General features: G+C 43.8%; 3 protein-coding genes and 1 non-coding gene across 5 annotated transcripts in view; 1 reads left to right on the top strand and 3 right to left on the bottom strand.

Moving 5' to 3' along the window:
• eipr1 (EARP complex and GARP complex interacting protein 1) overlaps positions 1–174 on the bottom strand; it is a 43,413-nt gene extending 43,239 nt beyond the window's left edge. Inside the window, exon 1 of the mRNA XM_028395675.1 lies at positions 16–174. Within this exon, the coding sequence (XP_028251476.1) occupies positions 16–57 (42 nt within the window). The 5' untranslated portion in view covers positions 58–174. The remainder of the gene's footprint in view (positions 1–15) is intronic.
• A 149-nt stretch (positions 175–323) lies between these two features.
• On the top strand, positions 324–21,687 carry trappc12 (trafficking protein particle complex subunit 12). Of its 2 annotated transcripts, none has more exons than XM_028395451.1 (12): positions 324–384; positions 839–2,149; positions 2,860–2,976; positions 11,208–11,321; positions 12,389–12,527; positions 15,238–15,350; positions 15,605–15,677; positions 16,718–16,791; positions 17,918–18,016; positions 18,849–18,952; positions 20,424–20,511; positions 20,851–21,093. In XM_028395451.1, exons 2-12 carry the CDS (start codon positions 848–850, stop codon positions 21,091–21,093), a joined length of 2,466 nt encoding a protein of 821 aa, XP_028251252.1. In that variant the 5' UTR covers positions 324–384; positions 839–847. The 2 variants fall into 2 exon arrangements, with proteins under 2 accessions (XP_028251252.1, XP_028251251.1); XM_028395450.1 differs by having other exon boundaries at positions 341–384; positions 844–2,149; positions 20,851–21,687.
• A 337-nt stretch (positions 21,688–22,024) lies between these two features.
• Positions 22,025–24,007, bottom strand: adi1 (acireductone dioxygenase 1). The gene is made up of 4 exons (XM_028395452.1): positions 23,821–24,007; positions 23,380–23,499; positions 23,106–23,285; positions 22,025–22,824 (listed from the first exon to the last, which is right to left on the bottom strand). The coding sequence occupies exons 1-4, from the start codon at positions 23,941–23,943 to the stop codon at positions 22,708–22,710; spliced, it is 540 nt and encodes a 179-aa protein (XP_028251253.1). The 5' UTR covers positions 23,944–24,007; the 3' UTR covers positions 22,025–22,707.
• A 1,925-nt stretch (positions 24,008–25,932) lies between these two features.
• trnas-gcu (transfer RNA serine (anticodon GCU)) lies at positions 25,933–26,014 on the bottom strand. Its single transcript has one exon. It is a non-coding gene; the product is annotated as a tRNA-Ser (tRNA).
• Between the last annotated feature and the right edge of the window lie 289 nt (positions 26,015–26,303).

The raw sequence follows: 26,303 nt of genomic DNA on the forward strand, positions 1-26,303 counted from the left end.
AGCAGCCTGCCGTACCTGAAATTCGAGGCCATAAATAACAGGAGCGTCGTCCTCCATTTTTTTAGTCAGTTGCCAGTGCTGTGTTGTTTCTCAAAACGTTCTCCCAACAACAAACCTTGCAAAATATTGTAACTGTGCTACGTTCCGCTAAAAACAAAATACAGTCGGTGCACTTCCGCGATTTCAATACGTACGGGAATGATGCGTGCGACAAAAATGTAACAACAATCGTGTGACGCTGCTTAAGTTGTTAAAAGTGCGTACAAGCGCATCAAGAATACAGAAAACAGCCTCCGCGAGTAATTTGTCCTCTTTGGGATGCCGTACACCTAGAGTTCCTGTTTGGCGCATGCGCATTATAGCTCTATCTGTCACTGCAGTAAGGTAAGATAATCGCATCGATTTGTTTTCGATTTGTTTTTTTTATGTCTTTTAATGCGTAATAATATGAGTTAACGAGTCGTATATGTCGTTTGTGAAAGGACAGTTTTAACGAATCACTAAAGCTGCAAATATCTGCTTACCTAAGCTAGCTTACGGTAGCCAGATAGCTAATGTTGCTTTAGCTAGATAGCTCAAATAGCACCAAATAGAAACAATCCCTCAATATACCGGGTAATGACACTCTCGTGACAGCGCTTTTATGACGTCTAAAAGGCGCGGAAGGAGCTCGATCACTGTAATACAATCTCTTGGTGACAATAGATGATTGTAAAAATTAGCGTGTACATACAATGACAGGAAGTGACTACGACTGATGCTGCACAGTGTGGTACAGAAGCCATTAGTAGTGTTGACATTAGATTAATATAAATATCGTGTGTTCTGTGTTACTAAGAGCAGTAAGATGGACACAGGGGAGGCTCAAGCCCAGCGGCCAGTCACCTTGGACATCGCAGTGGATGATGGAAGCAAGGAACCTTTAGCTTTAGACCCTCCTGAATCCACCGCATGCCAGATCCTGTCCAGAGAGAACAACCTTCCCCAGGAGGACAGCATTGACCTGGGTGGGGAGTGTGTCACCCCCCAAGAAGACAGCAGCACCACTCCCTCAGGTAGCCTCATGGACAAACTCAACGACCAAATGATGGAGAGCGTCATGATTTCGGACTCGCCCAATAACAGTGAAGAGGACGATGTGGCTCCCATGGACTCTTTTCTGGATGGAGGTGAGGAAGATAGCGCAGGAGAGACATCAGAAAATAAAGAGGAGCAAAGTGAAACTGGACAGAATACAACTGGGATTAAGGTGACAGTGGAGAAACAGGAGAATGAACACTCAGAGGAAAAAACAGAGGAGGACACAGAGCAGACAGATACACAAGACTCAGGGGTTGTTGTGCCTCAAGAGGACACACAAAGTCCAGCTGATAATGAAGGCAAGGAACCAGAACCCCAGGCGGAGAAAGAGATTAGCCCTAAAGATGAACCTGTTCCGGTGTGTCATATATTTAGCCAGGGCACCCAACCAAAGTCCCTGGTGCCTGATGGCTTCCAGCCCACCCTGATCAAGTCTCCCAGCTTCAGCATGGGGAGTGGTGGGACAAATGACGAGGCAGTGACCCCCAGCAAGCTGACAGCCCCCCTAGTGTGTCAGCCGAGCCCTAGCCTCAGTAAGTTCTTCACTGACAATGGACAGGCTAATCCAGCCTCTGACTTCTTTGATTCCTTCACTACCCCGTCCTCCTTCATCTCTGTTTCTAACCCAAATGCAGAGATGCCCCCAGGTGCTGGCCCTGCACCCATAGCCCCCACACCTGAACGCCAGCTCTCTTCCACCTCCTCCTCTATTTCCACCCCTGGAGGACCCTTAGACTCCGGTGCGCCCACTCCAAGCTCAGTGTTTGCCCCTGCCCCTACTGAATCCACTACTAAGCCCCAACCTCCTCCATCTCAGACAGTCCCAGCTCAAGTGTCTGCTCCAACCTCAGCCCCTCAGCCACAGCCCTTCAACCAGCTGTTTTCAGGCAGTGATGACCCATTTGCAACAGCACTGAGCCTGAGTGAGGTGGACAGGCGTCATGATGCCTGGCTGCCATGTGAGGAAACCAGGAAGGTGTTAATCTCTGTTGCCACTCAGCAGTACAGTCCGGCCTATGTAGAGACCAACAGACTTACCATGCCTGGACTCAAGTTTGACAACCTCCAGGTAAGACCGTCATTTATACTGTTATTACACAATTATAAAGCACAGCTACACAGTCATCTGTCTCTCAAAGCTAATATGCCCTTAATTGTAATCCTGTATATGATTTAATAATGAGAATTAAAAATGTATCCATTGTACAATGGACATTACAGGAAATATAATTATTAAAGACAACAAATGGCCAGTTCCAGACCCTTGTGTCATACAAAGATCTAAATGCACATGCGCCTTTCTCCTGGATCACCATACCACGTCTTTTATTTTTTCCCATCCCCCTCCCATACTCTCTGCTCCTTCAACAGCAACATTTATCCTTAATAAGAACCCTGATGAAACAACAATTTACTTATTTATTCAGCTGGATCTTATGGTGTGCTTTCACCTCTCGGCTCGGATTGTGTTCATTATCCCCTCAGAATGCGTGCTTGAATAAATGAATAAAAATCAAGGATTTTCCTGTCATCTTGTTCAAAGAGCCCGTTTTCAGCAAACAAATAATATCTTTACAACTAGATTACAGATCAAATTTCCTGTAGTTTTTCTTCACTTCATTTAGGTTGTGATATTGTTTTTTTATTGATCTCTATTCAATCGAAACCAAGGGATGCCCGGATGTCCATTTTTTTGTCCCTAGTCCACATACTCCTGATCAGGTGTTTTTTAACATGATGACAACCCTCATATACTTTGCCTGTATGTTACTGATGCAGGGTGATGCTGTAAAAGACCTCATGCTCCGTTTCCTGGGGGAGCAGGCAGCCATGAAGCGTCAGGTCCTCACCGCCAACTCTGTGGAACAGTCCTTCACCGGCCTCAAACAGCTTATTGTAAGTTACTCTTTGCACTCTTGCCCCCAACCTGCAACACTTGGGGTTCAGAACACCAGTCATTGATATATGTATTGGGTAAAAATGAATGTTGTTGTACAGTCCCACTGCAGTTAAAATGTCATTTGTGACCATTAATAATTGTTCACATCTGCAGCTTGCTTTTAAACCTGTGTCTAAAAAAGAGTTTCCACCTGGTGTATTTCTCAGTCTTGCATCAGGCTGCTTATAACAGCTAAAAAGCATCATTTATGTGCTTTCTAAGAACCTCGCTTTCCGGAGGCAGATGACAAAAGTAGTGTTAGGTTACCACATCTTATCATCCTGTGGCGTCTGTAGCTCTCTGACCTTTTGTCAGTCAGCCTGTAAAGTCAGTGATTTCACTGATGTTGAGGTCTCAGCCGACTGGAAACAGTAAATCATTGGTCTCCATTCTTTTTATATTCTATTTCTCTGTCTGGCGACCACATAAATGTGTGTCTTTCTTCATGACCGTGCAATCTCACCTCATCTCTTTTCCTGCTTCCTATCTATGGCTTCGGCCCTCATGCGTTCCCTCCATCATAATTTCTGACCCACAAATGACCCTGAGAGACAGTTGTTATTTAAAACATATGCGCAGCGGCAGCAGCGGTGGCAGACAGCGTGATGGAGAGAGGGGAAAGAGGGAGAGAGAGGACGGGAGGGGTGGAGTGAAGCAATGGAGAGGTGGAGATCCACTCGGCTCACAAGTTCTTTTCTCCTGCTGTGCCCATGTATTATGCATGGGACTGCTGTGCATATTTCAAGGGCCTTCTGGACTTGCTGTATATATGCACACATACAAGACGGTACTTTCGGCTTGCAGTAAACTGCACTATATGGTGTGTGTGTGTGAGAGAGGATCATACGCCGTCTGCTGATTGGTGCGAGTGGCTCCCTGGAGCAAGAGGCAAGCAGAAAGCAGAGAAATGGTGAGCCAGGAAGGTAAAACAGGCGTACAGCAGAGCTGCCAAGCAAAGAAACAAGTGTTGTGTGAGTTAGATATGGAGGCAGAAGAGGGCCCCAAAGACACACACAAGGAAGAGGGAGGAAGGCTGTTGCATATATCAGATATATATATATTTTGCTCCAAATTTGTTGTTTCCAGTGATTTTTTAGGCATTTAATTAGAAATAATTCAACTCAAACTTCACAACCTGCAAAGGTTACCAGTCCCCTGTTTTGCCTTACTTTTTCTGCGTTGATTTACTGTGTTACTGTCCCCACATAATCTGCATGTGTGTGTGTGGCATAGCCCTAAGCACCACGGCCCGCTCGGCTCTCCTGGTGTGCTAAACACTTCATAGCTTCTACGACAGCTGCTAGCTGCCAGCTTCAGTCTCCAGCACCACTACTGTTTCCAGGTGGTGGTCACAGTTCATTGATTCTAGGACAGAGGAAAGCAAAAGTAATGAGTTGTGTACCAAAACTTCTGTTAGAAGTCTCTTCACCTTTGTGTTCTTCACACTACTGATGTCATACCCTGCTCCAGCTCTGTCTTTCATAAATCATTTAAAAAGTACACACCTACACTCATTGTCCAGAATCTTGACAACCACAGGTGGACATGACACTTGCGAGAGGTTGTATCTGTGAACACAACAGACAGAAGTCACAGTCTGGAACAACTTCTTAAATAAAACCGAGTTCACTGTATCTATTAAATTAAAGTTAAAGGCCCCCCCACAACAATCTTCAACAGGAAAAAGAGAAGTTGTATATAATTACTCTGGTATGTAACAAAACTTCAAAGTCATGTCGACACATAGGGAAAAAATGTTCCTTTGTATTGTCACCTAATTGGTGCCTGTAGTGTTGTGTTTAATTCTAAACTGCGTTACAAATCTCCAGAAGGCATCAGATTTTCTTTTATGAATACTTAGACACCGTGACAGCTGTACGCCTTGTGCCTCTTACTGCAAATTAGCACAGAGACCAGGAGAATCTATATACTGTGATACTTGAAAGGAAACTTGCTTTTTATTTGACTTTTTTTTTTCCACCACCGATCCAAAGGTCAGACTGAGTTACAGGGCCGCTGCTCCAGATTCAATGTCTTGTTCAACAGCTGTTAAATAAAGGCAGATGATTGCCAATACAGAGACATGAACTCCGGGCCTCAAGCTGAAGGACGACACACCTACTCCTAATAACCGCGCTCCCTAATAAGGGAGCCTGTGTGATGGCAACGCGTGGCTTCGCTGACATAATAATCAAGTCACTCCCTCTGATGAATGGATCAGACACCATCTGCCTTCTTCTTCTGCTAGCATCAACTGGCATTTAAATGATTTACTTACCAATAAATCATGAAATCTCCAAACTTCTGAGATCAAACAAACTCGTAGATCAAAGCTGTCGACGGTGATGCAGCTCGCCGGGCTGAGAGGAGGAGTTTAAAATTGAGAAAATGAGAGGATGTGCACAGGGAAGCAGAACGTGCAGACATACACTGACTCATACACACATATGGTAGTAACATGGTAACATTGATTATAGTCAAGACATCTGATCTATCATACAAACATGGAACAGCTGATATGGGATTGACGCACACTGTTAAATACACTTGTATGTCCGCACATTCTTTGATTACATTTTATCCAGTTTGCTATTAGCTTCCGGCAATGATCATCCTTTGTGCACGATCCTGACACTGGTAGTCGGTTCATGGCTGCTTCCGATGTGTTGCAGAGTGCTGCTATGAGCTGGCAGAATGAGTCATGCTGCAGAGCCAGAGTGTGAGTGCACCCACTGCCACCACTCTGCTCATACATACATGTGCACCCTCTTTCTGTGTCCGTGTACTCAATGTATGTCTCTCACCACTCGTTCTGGTGAATGAGAACATCCGTCAATCTCCGTAGGAGAGTTGCTATTAAGACGGTCAGCACTTCTCTCTGATGAATCTTCAGACAGCATACTGTTCTATTCCTATACACTGCTGCATCCAGAGAGATCTGAAACACTGAATGGACATACACCCTTGCACACTTGTGGAGTAAACCTGACTTTAGGCTGCAGCTTTTTAGCTGTTTTTTGTTGTTGGAGCTTGCGGGGAGCTAGCATCACACCTTTTTTTGTTTTTTGAAGATATCATTTCGGTGTCTTCACTGGTTGTGGCAGCCATGCTGGGCAGCTCATGCATGCAGACGTTAGCCAACCTCATGACAGACGAGTGCAGGAGAGTCGATTTTGTGATCGTACACATTTTTTACAGTGTAGAGTCAAATTAAAATGATTATTTCCTCACACATGACCAAAGCATTTTTTAATTTTCAAATATATCTACACATTAATGTAGATACATGAATAGTTGTCCATTTATTTTAGAGAACGTTGCTCATTGCTGTTGGATGATCTATGAACAGAATTGGGTTGGCCGTCCCTTTGTCTTCCCTGTGACCTCTGTCTCGTCTCCTGTCCCTGCTGTGGTGTGGTCAGCAGTGAGCTAGTCTCTAGCTCAGCACCACCCTGGGCTGGCCTCATCTGTCTCTCTCATTAGCAATCACCCCTTCTCCCTTCCTCTCCCCTTTCTCTTCCCTCCTTCTCCTTCATCTTTGTCTCTCACTTCCTTCCCTCTGTACTACCCACTGGAGACTCTAACCTCTCTTTCCTCCCACAGTGTGATGCCGTCTGGGCCCGGGGCCAGCACATAGTATGTGTGTCTGTGTGTGTGTTTGAGAGAGAGAGAGAAAGAGACCCACCTTGCCTGGGTCAGACAGACACACCCCCATAATCACTGCAACGACCCAGCTGCTGCATCTCACTTTGATATCATTCCTGTAACCTTTACTCGTCATTATCGTAACCTTTCTACATGGCTGTCATTTCCGCCACCAGTTACACTCACAGGCTGAGGTCTGAGCAGTGCACCGTCAGCTTTTGTTGCGCTGAAGGGCATGTTTAAACCTTAGTGGTAGTTGTTCTCACCTTGCTCTGTTTATGTTGGTTGCAGCCATATGCTCAGACAGGAGTTTTAGCCTGCCCTCAATTTTTGTAGCTCCTAGATCAGTCAGCATTAACTTTTTAGGGGATACATTGCTGTGTGTGCTGTGCTTTGGGAGTCACTGGTTGTGGATCAGGCCTGCCACAGATTTTTTTGAACACTCCAGTAGTAGTCTCACAGGGAAATAAGAAGTGCTGTTATTGTTGACAACCAAACCATCAAACACGATCCAGTATCCCTCTAGTCAATCAGCAGTTGATATTACCCAGGAGGAGCACTGCTTAGAACTTGTGAGCTACATTGAGCCAACCTAGGGAGTGTTATGTGGAGTTCTCTCACAAGCTACGAGCTAGCGCGGTGTATTGGATATAGTATACATTACGCTGTTCTGTGTCTGGACCTCTCTCGTGATACTTAGCTGCTGTGTGAAGTTGGTATCAGTGCAATAACCAAGCATGCTGTCCTCCAGCATGTGTCCCCTGGTTCAAGTGTCTGCAGACCAACTACAGAGGCATCAAAGTAAAGTTAGCCATGGTTGCAATGACTAACATGGTCTTTTAGCATATTACTAATGTTTTTTTTCCCCCTACACCCTCTGTGTAATCCAAAATGCAGAGGCTTAATTGAAGTAGCACTGGAGCTCCCTGTGTTAACCGAAGCTGGTGTGAGGAAGCCTTTTTAAGTCAGATTTGCCTGGAGGCTTTGGGTCTTGCAAGAGAACAAGTGGGCGTTCGTTTGTTCATCGGGCTTTGTTGTGCAGGGTAATTTTTTTTAAACTCACCAAAGGATAGGCTCGCTGAACTTCCGATCTTCAACACAATTAAGAAGCCTCACCCCTTTTAAACTCGCGACGAGACTAATTATGAATATGTGTTTGTGTATGTGTGAGAGAGAGAGGGAGATAGAGGACCAAAATGCTGGCACATTTGAAGCCGTGTAATGCCACTGATGTCAGGCTTATCAGTCAGAATGAAGGTTGGATGAGGTTTTGGTGTAATACCATAAACATGTATTTCTAAAGAAATATTCCAGTCTCCTCCCACACCTGACTGCTTCTTTTCTGTCTGATGTCTGGCAGGTGCACTTACCCTACATCATTAAAAACAAACGAACAAAAGAACATGGCGTGTCCCTTCTATCATTCGATAGAGACATGCCTACAGGATCCTGGAGCACATGCCTGTCACTAAGCCGCCATACTCAACACCTCTTTTAATATCACTGGCAATAAATCACCATGGTAATGCCTCCTCATTTGGGTTGGGTGGAATCTGATTATGCATTATTGCAGAGTCATTTGAGCTGAGCTAAATTATTAATCACTGCCAGCCTATTGTTTATCTATTTTCTTTGTCATCCCGTTGCCCATTTATTGTTAATTGAAAGCACTCAAACCTGAGCAGTGACAGCATAATGGAATTCATGGCAAAATATCATGAAAGCCTTTTGAAAAAGCCTTTTTTGTGAACTTTTTGGCTACACGCACCAGTGAGGTTCGCACGGATGCTGCTCCATCTGCACAAAATGCTCATTCAATCAAGCAAGACTTTTTCTGTCCTGATACCTGGACTTTTTGTATCAGCCGATAGCGATACCACTCCTTTTGCTGATATTGCAATTAGTCTGTGTGACTACCAATGGATGGATGAATCTGGCCACAGTCTAGTAATTAGTCAATACTGAACTCCATATTGAATGCTTAGGTTCTACAGTCAAATATCTCATCGGTCCTCTGGCCTACAGTTTTGATGATGTCATCATTGATTGGAGTATAATGTGGCTATGAAAAGGCAGTATTAGACCAAAGTTGACAGTGAAGTTGAAATGATAGAAATTTTACCAACAGTAATGAATGCTGACAGCTGGTGTCAGGACCCTGTACATTCTAAATGGTAGATTAGCATCTTGAATCCAGTCCCGTCTGTGACAGCTCCTACACTTTTTCCATCAGCGGGGTCAGCCCTCAGGTTCACCCAGTTTAGATGACAGCGAGGCGGAGACGTCCGTCATTATCTCACCCAAGGGCGCTCGCACCGCGTCTTTAACAGAGGCTGACCCTGTGACCTTGCCACTCGTCCCCACGCCGCCTGCCTGCTCAAATCACAGCTCTGCATCTGTAATGTTTGGTCTGAAATCATAGACCGCCGGAGGACAAAGTTATGTGTAGCAGGGATGCTGCATCGTTATGTTAGGGCCCGAGCTGAAGTGCACTCTCCCAGCGTTGAGGGGTTTGTGTGGTTCTTCCCCTGGCCCTCAGCTCTCATCTCATCCTTCATTTTTTTACTTCCTCTTTTTGACACTTCCGTGTTCCTCAATAAATGTGGGAAGGATTTCTTCCATCCATATCTCCTGTGAAACCCCTTATCCCCATGTATTCTGTCTCAGCTGTGTGTGTTGAGGAATGAAGCACTGCTGCTAGCTGTTCTCATTTCTCGCACTCACCCCATATCCTAATCTCAGGCAGACACCTAGAAAACACACACACCTGTCTTCTTCTTCTCATGCCCTGTGGCAGGGCAGCGGCGTACTGTAGCATACTGCAGGGTATGTGTGTGTGTGTGTGTGTGACTGACTGCAGCTGCTTTTGGCCATCCAGGCTGCCTCCTCGTTTTCAGCTTCATTTCCCACCCTAATGAAGATTCAGAAGCAGCGCAGCTACTGGCACAGGGCAGGAAAGGAGAGTAAGGGGAGGGTGGGATGAGGAAGGAGTCGTATATGAGGAAGCAATGACAGCGGGAAGAGAAGGGAGGCAGAAATGAGAGTCAGATGAAGGGGAGGGAGGAGACAGGAAATGTAACGATGGATGGAGAAGGAAGTGAAGGAGACTCCCGAGGCAGCATGCAAGAAGAGAGGATGAATGGGCGAGAGAGGACAGCTAAAACAGAGAAAGAGAGAGGGGGAAAAAGGGTGATGAGTTGTGTGATAAAGATGACTAGAAGCAAAGCAGCCCTCTCTCCCTCTCTTTCCTAATTAGCTCCCTGGCTGTGATGAATGGCACAGCACTTAGGACCCAATCGGCTAGCCGACCTTGTCATGTGTGTTGATGGGGTGGGGTGACTCTACACCCCCCTCCCACCTCTGTCCCCCTCTTACCTATTGTACCACCTCCTGTGGAAGCAGATGCTGCTAATATCAAGGTGTGTGTGTGTGTGTGTGTGTGTGTGGGTACACACACTTGTTTGTGTGTGCGGGTGTACTTTGTCCTTCCGGCTAGCAGTTCTCCAGATCAGTGTGCACACACCTGCCTCATTTCATATGTAGTGACTTTTATTTTGCAGCATTCAATGTCACATTAATATCAGTTTGGAGCTGGCAGTTATATAAGATGATTAGTCAGACTATAAACCATCCCGTTATAGTTTTATATTCAAGGCCTTGTCGCTTCTTATTGCACTGCTTTTTTTTTCTTTTTGTTTTCTTTTGTTGTTGTTATTCCCATGAGTGAATAGATATTATTTTAACACTAAAAGGCTGTAAAAACATGACATTAAACCAAACTTTCAGGTATTTTCAACTACTCACTTGCTGAGTTTAGACAATGTTGCAGAAATTGTCTGATGGAGTAGCAGCTATAAACGTGAAACAACTGATTCATTAGTATAATTATAGAAGTACTACAACAAATATTGTCTGTACTTCTCTAATACATATTGTAAAGTAATACTGTATTTTGGGGTGTCACACATTTGAGGACACAATGATGTCTAAAAAATAGTGAGCATAATCTTATTATTATCACTGTAGGGTATGTGCAGCAAATTCTCAGAAACTGCAGTTCTTCAAATGGCCACTTGAGGCTGTCTCGCAAAGAGAGTCAATCTGCTCAGATCTCATTCGAAGAAATGAACAGGATTACAACCTCTAGAGCATGATTAAAATCCATCCCCATGATAACTGTACAGAAGGTGACTTTTTATGTAACTGGTTAAATTGTATTAAGGCTCAAAACCTATGTATATTCAAGGTATGGCCCCTTGAGTGACGAGTGCCGTCACAGATCACCAACTGTCTGCCTATTAGTCGGCCCTCAACCTCAGCTGCAGTCACACTCCACTGCTTTGCCTGGTTGTAGAGTTATGAGGAGAGAGGCGCTGCCAAGATGGTAACAGTAAGAGCCATCAGTGAGGCTCAGAACTCATCCTCAGAGGACGTACCAAAGGTTCTTTGTTTGCAGTTGCCCTGCAAGAGTTGGTTGCGAAAACAACGGCGACATGTTATAAAAATGGTTTGTGTGACGTGTTGTGTTTCTTCCCACATGCAGAGTAGTAAGAACTGGCGAGCTGCAGTGGATCTCACGGGCCGGCTGTTGACGACACACGGTCAGGGATACGGAAAGGCTGGCCAGCCAACGTCCCACACCACAGACTCACTGCAGGTAGGACCACTCTCTGTCAGTTCATTCAGTCTGGCCTGTTGACACGTCATGTGACTGGACAGTGACAATCATGTGTCTGACCAATAACTAAATCATTTTACACATTATACTTTAAAAGTGATGTTTTTGGCAGTATTATTAGAACACTGTCAACTTCTGTGCATTTCCCTGTGTTTATGCTGGCATATTAATATGCTTGTGTTTGTGTGGCTCCATCCAGAAGATGGATGGCTGCATAAGCTCATTAAGAGGGCCACCCCTGTGGTCGGCTCAGTGCAGGAGACTTTAAATTAATTACCCATGTCGTCGCCACATGCCAAATATTACAGTTTGTTTTACTTTCTTTAACATCCTGGCACACTTTTTAAGTCCAGTTTAAAATACATTTCCAATATGTTTTTGTCCATGACTTAGGTGTTTTTATGCTGAATTGCTCACTCTTTCCTTCCCTTTCCTTTACTGGCTAGCAGAAACAGAACAAGCTTTCTTCTTCCTCTGTAACATTTATCCTCCCCTTTAGAGTAAAATGGTCTCATTTACTCTTGTTTCCAGAAGGGGGAGACAAAAATGTTCCATACTGTAGCTTTAACATGCAAACTGATTTCTTCATCACTGCTAATAGTGCTGCCCTCAGTTCTAATGACAGGAGACAGTTTCTGTTGGAGCTCCGAGCTTCCAGATCCTTCCGTGATGTTGTCTCACAGGGAGGCAGTCCATCCCCAACTCAATCAGCTCAGGATATAGCATGTGTCTGGGCTTCTGTCCAACTGCATACTGCTGTGTACTGTCAAAAGCTCATGAGAATTTACACAACACGGTCCTGGAACAGCCTGTGCCCTGCAGATGTTGAATTGGCTCCGCAGAGCATATACAGCACAGTATAGTCCTGTATTTTTCCTTCTTTAGCCTGAGGTGCGTTTTAAATTTGAACTCAAAGAAATGAAGTGAAACAGAGGCATGACAAGACAATTTGTGTGTTCGTGACTTTTTACTGCTTTCACATGTGCAACTTTTGATTAAAGATTCGTACTTTTCATGAGATTCGTACATTTTTGTGATTGTTCCAGATTTGGTTTGTGCGGCTGGCTCTTCTCACCAAGCTGAACCTTTTCCAAAACGCTGAGCTTGAGTTTGAACCCTTTGGCAACCTGGATCAACCAGACGTCTACTATGAGTACTACCCCACTGTTTACCCTGGGAGGAGAGGTACAGCATCTACACACAAAGACACACATTCACTCTGTAAAGAACTGGATTCTGTTGGAGGAGGTTTTTTTTTTTACACAGAAACTTTTGCATTGTACATCATTTCATATCCCCGTCTCATATTTCAGATGTCCAGAACGTACTTCTATCCACCGATACTGGTATTCATGACAGCGCTGAAAAGCGACTCTAAAACTTATCTTTGTGTTTGAATGTGTTATTAGCCTGCCCGAAAGGATTTTGCATTTTACCCACTTCTTTTTAAGGAAACACAAGAATACCACCACTGTCCTATTAAATATTCAAAGGAAAGTTTCTGCTAGGAACTTGATATCAGACTGTAGCGTCGAGAAGCTCCAACAACTCCGCTTGTCTCCAGCAGTTCTTTGGTTTTGTTTTTCCTCTTTTTACACTGCATGAATTGCTCTCTAATGTATTCCCATTACTTTGGATCTGCTTCGCCCCTCGGGCTACCACAGTGAAGGCAGTAGCAGAGACACAGCTGAACACACACACCGCACACACTCATACATAAAAAAACACTTGAAGCTACACTGCGTTGCCTTCTAAAGAGAGCACCGATTGACTTTCCATTGCTCAATATTAAACGCTTTGTGCCCTGCTAGGTGCTCATAGACAAACTGGCATGAGTTGTGTAGCCTGGCATCAGGAGTCCAACATTTCTCTAGTCCAACACTTTCATTGACTATCTATTACCCGTGATCGCACTCTTTGAACGCTTAAGAGGCGGCTGCCCTGTGTATTGTTCTAAGGTTTAGGGTTGACTGTACACTTGAAAAAGAATCAATCTGCCTCTGTTAGTAACTTGTTTGCGAAGTGAAAGATCAGTACTTTTTTGCATCATTTGATATCATGAACTCATACATTTTGTGCTTTTTTTGCATTACTCAAGTGCCATGTTGCATATATATATATTCCTGATTTACCTGACAAGTTACTGCAACCAACTGTTGTCCTTGCAAAACTGGTTTGGAAGAGCAGCCATTTGACTGGTCAAAGCATTCGCTATGGGGCTTAATGCTCCTGTAACCGGGTATTACCTCACAACACTGATTGGTCTGAACCACTGTTGCTACAGCATAGCTAGCCTGAAGCCTTGTTATTGTTATTTGATTATTGCGAAAATACGTTCTCTAGCTGATCCAGCTGAGCAAAAGTTTTGCTCAGCTGGATAATCTTCACTGCTGAACACCTGAAGCCTAAGTAAATCAAATTATACTCTGTGAACGAACTACAGCACAATTATGACTACGACATCACCACGAGATTTTTTAACCTTTTCAACAGTACAGACGCCTTTCTTGTTCCACATTTTTAGTCCCAATAGCCACTTGTTAGCGATCACCAATCACAAATATATACAATCACCATCAGGTATATTTTTAGCATTTGATGTGACTCAGAATAAAACTATAACCATGTGTGTAACCTTTTTTTAAACACATTCGATCTTCACACATTTAAAAACCTCACTGACTTAGTGAATCATGCATCGTGAATAAGTTGGAGTAAGACGTTTTGGTGAGTCCTAATTCCAGGCTGATGTGGACACAGTTGAAGCTGCTAGCTAAAATCTAAAATATGGTCTTTATTTTTCTTTGTTTTCAGTTTGAAGGACACTTTTTCATCGTACACGTGATTCCACAAATATAACTGCAGCAAGCCACTGTAGCTTAACAGCTAGCTCATCAGGATTACTCTCACATGTAGTATTGTTATTATTATTTTATTATATGCATTTTTCTGATTGGATGCATTACTGTTATATCATTTTTTGACAACCATTTCTAACACATCATTATTGTTATTGTAATGTTATTCAAGTGCTTTAGCCTCACATTCATGAAGGTCTGACTGGGCCTGTTATCATTAAATAGGCACAAATTACCCAGGGTCCCCGGTTGAAAATGTAAATAAAAAATTCTGACATGAGGTATCGGTGACAATGGAAGTCTTGAAACTGACATGAGATGACAAATGAGAGAGTAATGAATCACAGTAGCACTGTAGTCCAGTCAGCAAGAGGTTAAAACCATGTGACACAGGACAGTTATACGGGCACTGTGATATATGAGGGAATGGAGAGTGTATCATGTACTGTAGATAGGTTAGATAGAAAGCACAAGCAGACAAGAGAGATAGGAACTGAGACACATAGGCTGGCAGAAGCAGCAGCCATAGATGGACCAGCTAGCTCAGTTTCAGATCTGATGACAATATCAAAGAGACCCTGATCAAAGCCCGGGGACTCACCTGAATATAGGCTCTTCCTCAGGGATACGTGTGCCTGTGTGTGTGTGTGTGTGTGTGTGCGAATGTGAGAGAGACCGTGTGAATGATGTAGAGGCAGAGAGAGACAGAGGGATGAGGCAGAGAGATGAGTGATGGAGCTGTGCAGCACAGAGAGAGAGAGATGAGAGGGTTTAATAAGCAGCCATACGTAGCTCAATGCCATCTGTAGGTTCCTGCCTCCAGGGCTGTGTGCAGTCTGTGTGTGGGTGGATGGGTTTATATTCTCATCTCGCACTCTGTGTCTCTCTCTCTGCTTTCCCTTTTGATTTTTTCTCTTCTTTCTCTTCTATGTCCTCATCCCACCCTGTGTCTTGTTTCCCCCGTTTCCCTCGCACATTTCTCTCCCATATTTTCCCCACACCCTTCCTTCCTTTCTCCTTCCTTTCCTCTTGTCCAGGCTCCATGGTTCCATTCTCCATGCGGTTGCTGCATGCTGAGCTGCCCCAGTACCTGGCCAAGCCCCAGGAGGCTCTGGACCGCCTGTACAACCTCAAAACCGTCTGCCTTGCTGTTAGTACACACACACACACGCACACCCTCTGGATGAACATAAAGATATGCATACTCTGTAGTATTCACACAATACAAGTACACACCCACTGAAAAGCACATTAGCCATACAAATCCGTAGCCCACCTGTGTAAACAGCAGAATATGTTTGGTTTTTAGAGTTATTGAATATGCAAATTCTAATATACACACAAAAAGCCTTCAGTGCTGCCAGTGAACCTACTGAAGTTGAATCCTGAACCCTCCCCAAACAGATTCTGAATAACTTGGAGAAAGGCTTGGCTGAGGATGGCAGCATGATCACCCTGACACAGGAGAACAGGCAAGGTAAGTGCACACACACACACACACACACAGGCCCACGCAAACAGACACTTGGCTACAGACCTGGCCGCAGTCCCAGACTGCATCACATTGTGGGAGGAGAGTGAGGTCACAGGCCCCGATGGGTATTCCACACACACATGCTGAGGCAGAGGCACACCTGGTGCAGGACTGCAGCATACCACGGCCACACACACACACACAAACACACCAATGCGGAGCTCTAAAAAGTGTTTAGCACCTCACTGCTTCAGTACTCGTGCTGAATATCAAATGGTCTCTCCAGCCCTTCACGCCAAGCAGATCAATACAGATCAATCCTACCCAATCCACTCACATCTGCACGAGTGTGCTAGGGAAATGGGCAGACGCCTTCATCTGAAATTCACCGGGTTTTAGGCAGACACGCCTCCACACACCCCGATGTAAAGACATCATCCTTTTCTCCTCCTCTTATGACTTTTAGCAACTTTTCCAGCGTCTGTTTGTCAGTTCAACATAGGAACAACAACCAGCTGCTTAGCGAAGTTTAGCTAAATGATGCCTGCTTATGATCGAGAAAATTGGCAGGGTGTACAAAAGCATGTGAGGGTGCGTCAGTGTAATAGCTGTGTCCTCTGTCTCTCCTCTCTCTACCCACGCAGACAGTCGACAGTCAAGTCAATAACGCAGGGCCTTGCTTTCACACATCAGACCCCTACTGAGTGATTAGCTCTTCTCCCCAGCACCCGCACACACACACACGTGTGCAGCGATGAATAGTAATAGGCAGTGCACACAGGCTCTTCCACCGGGTGCACTGTCTGAGAGGAAGAGGAAAGCAGAGTGTGCCGCAGTGTCTTCGCCTTAAAATAAACCCTGGTGTAGAGAGGGGGGGGGGGGGTGTAATGAGAGGGGATAAGAGTGAAGGGTGGAAGAGTAGTGGAAAAAGGACAGCGATACAGGGATGCCCAAAAAAAGCAGCTGGGATGAAAATAGGAAGTCACCCTCAAAGAAATAACACCCTGTCCCTGCCTGTCTTCTTCTACTCTTCCTGTTTGTAGCCTCTCTTAAGCTGTGGAGGTCTCGTCTCAGCCGGGTCATGTACTCCATGGCCAACTGCCTGCTGCTGATGAAGGTAGGTTTGTGTGTGTGTATGTGTGTGAGGCTGTTTGTGCATTGGAGTGAATGTGTCCCTCTATGCGTGTCAGAGTCAGCCTGGATGTGTGTGTGTGTCTCAGAGATCTCTGATGCCAGGCTGGTGGAGGATTCACAGTGAAATCCCCCCAGACTGACCACTAATTGGATTCTTGGTCAGTGAGAGAGTGCAAGTGAATGTGAGAGAGCAAGAGGGAGAGAGAGGATGGGGTGTGGGTTCAGGTGGGAGCATAGAGAGAGACACAGTGCCACCTACTGGTCAGTGCTCACACTGCACTATTTTAAAACTGCCTCAGCCCTACTTCAATAGTTTGACTATTAATGTCACGTATAGTGCATAATAGTTATCTCTATTAATATTCTCCCCAACAAGGTAATAAGTTCATGTTTGAAATGAATCCACATTTAACGGCCCATTCCACAGATTTAAATGTAGATACACACAATGTTTTATAGTTGTCAGTACCAAACATTCATTACTTGTTTTCATATGATTTATTTTCCTTTAAAAAAATATAAAATATATTATGTCTTATTCTAGAAGGGTAAAAAGCTAGATTTTAAGCCAACATACCTTAATGTAAACAAAGCCCATCATTTGTTTTTGCTTGGATGAATGTATGGTTCATATTAATATTACATGTATTTAATAGCTGACACTAAAACAGCAATCTAGTAGTTACTTTTCACTATTTATCAGTTGGTTTTTTTACATTTATTTTGTATAGTGTTTTTTATTTCTCCTGTTCAGTACATACTCTCTGTAGTCGTTCCCAGCCTAGTATACACCAACTCTCCACACACACCTCTCTGACCTCTCTCTGTCGCCCCGCTCAGCATTCCAGTCACCATGTGAGCGATGTGTAGCAGCGCAGTGTGGAGGTGGGAAGAGGGTCACTTCGCCCCTGCTAATACTCCATATGTTTGATTAATGCTCTCTCTCTCTCTCTCACTCTCTCAACTCTTTTTTGATTATCTCGTTCGCCCTCCACTGGTCTCCGCCTCCGACTGTTTACCTTCCTATACCTCGTTGATCTCTACCTTGTCTTTTTCCTCTGCTGTGCTCTCACTCTTTTTATTTACCTCTTTTTAATCTTCCTCCTCAGGACTATGTGCTGGCGGTGGAGACCTATCACTCCATCATCCAGTATGAACCCCAGCAGAGAGTGCAGCTGCTCAGCAGTATAGGACGCATCTTCTTGCAGGTCTGCACATTAACAGATGGATGGATAGATTAGAAGTTCCCAGAGCACAGATGGAGAACGTAGTTTAGACTAGACTGGAAGTAAGGAGTAAGAAACAAGTTCTCAATTTGACAAATTATATCCACTTAAATCTGTACAGAAACAAAATGCTGTGGGTTTATGTGAGTTATGTACTCCAGCAATGGCTTTTGTGGAGATAGAGTGGAGACAATGGGGAAAGAAACACACAGCAAAGGGTGCAGGCTGGACCCAAACCACTGCACCTCACTGAGGACCATAGCTTCAGTTTATGGGGTGTAAAAGTAGTTCATCTCTGGTTGAAATGACACCTCATTAACTGTGGTTCCACTCTTCACTGAGGGTTTGAAATTAAGTAACAAATCCTTAACCCGAATTATTAAAAGATAAAGGAGTCATTTCAGGTCTGAAATTAGGAACAAAAATAGGGTGCACTCATCCTCATCAGCAGTGGACTGATTCTTCACTACTCTTTTAATACTAGGTTATGTCATCTACAGTCGAGAATATGATGCTGACTCTAACAAAGCAAATGAACGGGAGCTGCTCATCCTGGATGCTTTCCCCACGCTTGATTTCTTTCAAAGATATCCTTAAGTCCTTAAAATTGAAAGTGCACAAAGTATAAGTATCTAAAAATAACTACTCTAAACCTTTATATTACCTTGTGTAGCCTAATAGTTGTGTCATCTTTACTGTATATGAGGTCTGTTATCATTTACACATACTTGCCCTGCTTTACAATATGCACACGCCTTAGTATGCACAGAGAGATCACTGGTTAATGTGTCATTGGCGCTTTCTTCTTCGCCAGATTGGAGATGTTAAAACGGCAGAGAGGTACTTCCTGGAAGCGGAGAAAGGCTGCCAGATGAAAGGGAGCCAGCTCAGTCACACCACATGCGTGCTAATGAACAGGTACGTGTGTGTGGCGCTTTTAGCGCCTCTGTTCGGGATCATTACAGCTCCGCGAACATAGTAGTATCTTCGGGGTGTTTTGCAGGGGCGCGCTTGCTCCCGGCATGTGATTTAGATCAGGAGGTCACACCTCTGTATTTCTGGCCTGAGGTGATGCAGATAACATGAGGCAACACTCAGGCGACAGTGTGTCTTACTCAGACTCAGTGTGTTGTTGCTAACTTCATAAAGGCGGGTGATTGATATTGTTATCTGGGCTTTTATTTGGGGACTTTATTTCTGTCAAAGCCTTGCATACTTTTTTTTAACAACAAATATCTGACTGTAAATAGGTGAGACATTACATGTGTTAACCCTCATGCACTGTTCGGGACATTTTTGTCCTCTGAGAGAAATTTTTCTGTTTATTTTGGCCATAACTTTGTCAATATGTTGACAAATTGAATCATTTTTGCTCAACAAGCTTAATTTTACATATATTTTGTTAATATGATTTTAAAATTTTTCATAGGTCAGCAGTACACTGTGGGCAAATTTTACCCCCTCATGTGTTGTTCGGGACAAAAACGTCCCCTAACTTTAACGGTTTTAAAAATATATTAGATAAATATTTTTTTGAAATTTTTTTGCATAGACCTTTTAATTAACTTCAGTTCTAATCAACAGTAGTGAAAAAATCATTTTCCCCCAGGATTTTAACCCTTTAATCACCAATTTTATAAGGGGTGGTGCTGAAAATTGAAAAAAAAAACACAAAATGGCTCATTTTTAATAGAAAAGGTGAATGTGGACTGGATTCTTCTTAACCTTTATTACAGTCTTGGTCATGTCAAACATCAGTAAAAAAATTGACTTTATTGCATTATTAAGTTGTTAGTGTAGTGTAAAAATCACAAATTTTACCTCCTACCAACAGGGTAAACCACCAACAATCAAGAATGCATGATTATGTAGTGCCGTGGCTGTGCAGTCAAAAAATGTGGTTATAATGGAAGTCTATGGGACAAAATGGGAGAAAAAATGAAAATCCAGTGCTGTGCAAAAACTAATAATGCAATAAAGTAAATGTTTAAAATCAATTTTTAAAAATTCAAAAAAATATTTATCTGATATATTTTTAAAACCGTTAAAGTTAGGGGACGTTTTTGTCCCAAACACCACATAAGGGTAGTGTTTGCGAACAGTCCATGAGGGTTAAAACATATATGGAACTCAATTACATTTGGTGGTGACTTGACTTCCAAGCTCCTGTGAATCCAAGACTGACTTAAATGATAAATTGTAAATTTGGAAAACATCACAAGTGTCCCAACAGGAGAGTTTCTAACAGAACTGTACTTTTCAAGTGTTTCTCATTGAGTGGATATTAACTGTATGTCTTCTACTGCTACTGCTAATGCTAACACAACTTTGCTTTCATTCAGCACCAGTATCAGTATTCTGTTGACAAAATGTCTGTGTGTTTTAACAGGGCATTTGTCTACCTCAGTCAGAACAACTACTCTGAAGCACATGCATCCTTCAGCGAAGTCTTAAAAATGGACCCCAAGAACCCTGTTGTAAGTGCAACCTTCATGACTTTATACAACATGTCGCTTTACTCTGCATCTGCTTTAAGTGACAGGGGAGGAACTTCAATTTGGATGTGTTTTGTAAGGGAGAGTTCACTAAAATCAAATATTCACTTTGCAATTACATGTAGAACGTATATTGTACTATTAGGAAGAAGGCAATGTTGACCCACCAAGCAACAACTCTAACTAGTAATTTAGGCAGATTCTCAACATTACTAACATGGCAACAGTTCTTCAGAAACCTACCAGTGGTCCTGTGGATAATTTATGCATTGCTCATGCTTGTGATGTAAACATTAATGGTACCTTTGTTGCTATTCCCAGGCCAACAACAACGCAGCGGTGTGCCTGCTCTACCTGGGGCGGCTGAAGGAGTCCCTGGGTCAGCTGGAGGGCCTGGTGCAGCAGGACCCCGCACTCTACCTCCATGAGAGCGTTCTCTTCAACCTGACCACTATGTATGAGCTGGAGTCATCTCGCAGCACACAAAAGAAGCAGGCGCTGCTGGAGGCCGTGGCCTGCCGAGAGGGGGACAGCTTCAACACACAGTGCCTCAAACTGGTCTAAGAGGCAGCAAGAGGACACACATACTACAACACTGTCCTTCTGTGTGACAGGGATTTAAAAAAAATAACCCCAAAGAGTAGAATCTCTGGAAGGACACGCTTCTAGTTCCTGTGAGATGGTGACGAGGGGGGAGAGAGCGCTTAGTTCTCAGTTTCCCAAATCCAAGACAATTGACAACTGCTTTTTTTTAATAGATTTGGAATCCAAGCACAGGTGTACCACAAACAATAGTGATCCAGTAATCATTTACCACATGTGCAACACAAACAGCTCACGCCTATTGCAGGGTTTTGGAAGGGGAATAGCCCTACAGAAGTCTTCTATATGCAAAGGCTGACGTTAATTTTATTTTACAGATTAAATGAATAGTTTTGGGGAAATGTGCTTATTTCCATTCTTGCCAAGAGGTAGGTAAGATAGATAATCCAATGCTAACCACGAAGCTACACTAGGAGGCTCATCTATTAACACCAATACTGGAAAAAGGGAACTAGCCTAGCTCTGTCCAAAGTAACAAAAAAACAAAGCTAAAGCTCATCAATTACTAATTTATCCTTACCACTAAAGTGCAAGCATAAGACCATTTACATATACTAAAATATTAGTGTGGTCTCTTATGTAGCATACACACAGCTGGATTCCAGCCTGTACACCTAGCCCTTAGTAAGAATGTGAATCAACACATTTCCCACATGTTCTTTTAAACTAGTTTTACTCCACACCACTAATCAAACGGCCCATTTTTAGTTTGAGCACAACATTCCACCACAGTCTGGTGGTGGTTTTAAGGGAGTTGCTGGCTCATAATGTGAGACTGAACACGGGCATTATCCTGAGCTTCACTGTGCTTACAAACTAATGAACTTCCACTTTCGGAGCTTCCTCCTCTGCAGACACCTATTTCTGGATTAACAGTCAAAGACCACTCGACTTCAGATCACGGTTTATTAACTCGTGCAGTCAAATCCAAGAAGCCCTTTAGATTGCATTGTTCTCTGTACACTAAACAAACATGTAAAATATTAGGAATCCAAAATTGTACATATCAGATTTTTCTTTTTGAATGATTGTATCAAAATATGTTTTATTGATTTGTCCTGTTTACATGTTGGGCTGATCATATTTATGTGTAATACAAGAAATTTTGTCTCATCCTAAATAAAACTTGTTTTTAAATCAACCTGTGCTGTTGCATGAAAAACATTTGTGAAATACCAGGTGCTTTGTTTTCAACTCCTATAAGCTGAGCAACTGCAAATCTTGATTAGAGTGCGACCTAGTTTATAATAACCCCTCATGTCAATTCTGATGGTTATGATGTGACTGGAGAATTTAGATCTGCCTGGTAACAGAGGTAAAAAGTGCAGGTACTTGTGTAGCAGTAGTGTAAAATACAGGGACATACCTGTAATTGTAATGAAACACTGCCTCTGTTTCAGTCTGCATACATGACACATTTTTAAACGCCACTAAAATCCATCTTCACAAATGTTTTAGCATTGTGACAGAAGAGCTAACTGTAGCTCTACAATATCTGCAATATCTGCAAAATCACACCAAGCTGTGACTGTAGTGGAAACAGTGGTCATATGCATCCTCCTCTCTGGTTTTCTCTCAGGATCCCTGCAGAGAGGCCAAGTACTTGTGTCTGATGTCAAAGTCATCAGCAGGCCTGTTGTAAGCCTTCCATACCGGCTCGCCCACAAACAGCCGCATGGCTTTAGTGTAGTTCTGTGGAAACAAACAATCTTCAGATCAGTCCAATTCTGGCCCAGGTCACTTGCACACATTAAAATATATTGTTAATTTTACCTAAAAAAATCAAATTGGTTTGCACATCTTGTAAGAAAACACCAGTCAGGTTGTGTTCTGGCAACATACATACTGTTTTCTGCAGTAGCAGTTTCACCTCAATGCAAAGTGTTCAAACATATAAGCATCCATCCTGAATTCAAACATCACTCTTGATAGGACAAGATGTGTTTTTGTTTTAACTGTGCTGTCAGGAGTACCGTCTCATCCAGGGTGAAGCGGTGGTAGATGCCAGCTGGCAGTGTGATCAGGTCTCCTTTGCTCATGGCGATTCGGATCCATCGATCCTCCTTGTCCCTGACATCAAAGTAGGCCTGACCGTCCAGGATGTAGCGGATCTCATCATCCAGGTGTAAGTGCTCCTCAAAGAACATCTTCAGCTGACACAAGTAAACAGAGGAGAAAACAGGCTCACTTTATTTAAAAAAGCAGCATTGAAAGAAATGAAAATACTTTATAATTGTTGCAGGGTACCTTCTCCTCATAGTTGGGCAGTGTGTCCTTATGAATAGTGATGATGTCCGTGTAAGAGTAGCCGTGGTCTTTGCGGATTTGATCCAGCTCTGGGTCGGTTTCATAGATATCAGCATTCAGCTGTAGAAAGAGAAGCATCTCTGGTTACTAAACAACCTCCTGTTAGCCCCATGCTAACAGTTAGCACCTGTACTGCTCCTACCATAATAAATGTATCCGTAAACTAGCTAGGTAAGACTTACACCAACACTTTAACAAACTGTCGTTCATGCTACTACAACCACTGTGATTACTGATCACATACATATCTGTTAGTTTACAAGTTAACCGAGAGTCACACTTATGTAACGCAGCTTTGTGAATGAGGGTGCATGAACAAATGCTTCTATTCACTGTGGGACAGCCCAGAGCTCGTCTAAGAGGCAGCAGCACTAACTTTACCTTCCAGGAAAAGACACCGATGTTTTTTAAGTCCTGCAGAGACACGGGCTGGTTTGGGTTCAGTCTGTGCGGCTTCCTCTGGTCTTCATCAGAGCTGTCCATGTACCAGGCTTCTATACCCATGGCTGCAGAAGAACGCACGCCGACACAAAGTTGTCCCACTAGCGAGTCACATGTGTCACATGAGTGCAGCTGTACTTCCGGTAAACAAACCGTGCAGCTTAATGTATGGCTGAAGGGACGTGCGCGACGGCTCCAGAAGGCTACATGTTTTTAATTGACGCGGATAATGTCTGGTCATAATATTTATATGACGCCAAGTTAAACAACACAATTAAAATGCAAACATTTTTATTTTGAATGTGGACCGGAAACCTTAGTTTCCTTTAAAAAGGAATGACAGCAAAAGACATGTACATGAATCATAGATGAATGCTGCCATCTAGTGGCCAAGAGCTGAACTCTCCAGATAAATGGTTGTTCAGAATCAGAATCAGAATCAGAATCAGAATCAGAATCATGTTTATTGCCATGTAAGTGAAGGGGGTTCACATTACTAGGAATTTGCCTTAGTGATTGGTGCATACAAAGAACATATGACAATTAACATGCAATAAGATAAAAACTAAGATAAAATTAAGTAAATAAACTAAAGTAAGGCTAAATTTACATGACAGACATGGCGTAACAGGCATACAATGAACAGAACATAAAATACTGTGCAGATGAAATGGTAAACATAGACCCTTATATGATCGAATGGAACAGTGTAATAATGTAATAATGTAACAGGTACCACATGGATCGGTGAGGTGGTACTCGTGTGCAAGTAGTGCAAGATGGAGTAAACAGTGCAAATAGTCGTCATTGTGCAGTGACTATACTAAAGTGACCTTCTGAAGACAGTGCAGAGCAGTGCATTAATTACAGTTTAACAGTCCAACAGCAGAGGGGAAGAAGCTGTTCTTGTGGTGTGAGGTTCTGGTCCGAATGGACCGTAACCTCCTGCCTGAGGGGAGTGGCTCAAAGAGTCCGTGTCCAGGGTGAGAAGGGTCAGCTGTGATCCGACCTGCACGCCTCAGAGTCCTGGAGACGTACAGATCTTGGACAGATGGCAGGCTGCAGCCGATCACCTTCTCAGCAGAGCGCACAACACGCTGCAGTCTGTGCTTGTCCCTGGCAGTGGCCCCAGCGTACCACACTGTGATGGAGGAGGTGAGGATGGACTCAATGATGGCCGTGTAGAACTGAACCATCATCCTGGCTGGCACCTTGAGTTTCCTCAGCTGCCGCAGGAAGTACATCCTCTGCTGGGCCTTTTTGATGAGGGAGCTGATGGTGAGCTCCCACTTGAGGTCCTGGGTGATGGTGGTACCCAGGAAGCGGAAAGAGTCCACTGTGGAGATGGGGTGTCTGTCAGGGTGAGGGGGGGTGATGGAGCTGGCACTTTCCGAAAGTCTACTGTCATCTCCACTGTCTTCTGGGCATTCAGCTCCAGGTTGTTGTCAGCACACCAGGACACCAGACGGTCCACCTCCATCCTGTAGGCAGACTCATCCCCGTCTGAGATGAGTCCAATGAGGGTGGTGTCGTCAGCAAACTTAATCAGCTTGACAGACTGGAGGTGCAGCAGTTGGTGTACAGGGAGAAGAGCAGAGGGGAAAGTACACAGCCTTGGGGGGTACCGGTGCTGATGGTCCTTGTTTCCGAGACATCCGTCCCCAGCCTCACATGCTGTCTCCTGTCTGTCAGGAAGTCAGTGATCCACCGGCAGATGGAGTCTGGAACATGCAGCAGGGACAGCTTGTCTTGGAGGAGAGCTGGGCGGATTGTGTTGAAAGCAGAGCTGAAGTCCACAAACAGGATCCTAGCATAGGTTCCCGGGGAGTCCAGATGCTGCAGGATGTAGTGAAGAGCCGGGTTGACAGCATCGTCCACAGATCTGTTAGCTCTGTAGGCGAACTGCAGGGGGTCCAGGAGTGGTGTTTACTTCTGTAACCAAGGGGTTTTTAACATTCAATAACATTCAATAATAATATAAATATCACGACAGTATTAATGGTCACGACTGTACGTTATGGACAGAACGACTTGAGAAAATTGGTATTTCACCGACGAGGATGGGATTCGAACCCACGCGTGCAGAGCACAATGGATTAGCAGTCCATCGCCTTAACCACTCGGCCACCTCGTCTGTGAGACCGCGCTCTACAGCGCCCACTTGTGACAAAACGCAAGACATGCTTTGTGAGGAGACATGGTTCTGATCCTAATAATTACTTAATAGTACTAAGACGAAATTCTGCTCAGATGCTCATACCCTTCCTATTTACTACAATTTGAATTTGCAGCAGTTTCATTATTGTGACGTGACTTGTCTTCAGTGTCACACCATCAGGCTGTAATCACACACAACAGCCACACTACACCTGAACATGCGCTGCTAGTTATTACGGTAGTCCCTCACATGACAGACGTGACGG

Source organism: Parambassis ranga, chromosome 22, assembly GCF_900634625.1.
Source record: "Parambassis ranga chromosome 22, fParRan2.1, whole genome shotgun sequence".
Classification (NCBI taxonomy): Eukaryota; Metazoa; Chordata; class Actinopteri; family Ambassidae; genus Parambassis; species Parambassis ranga.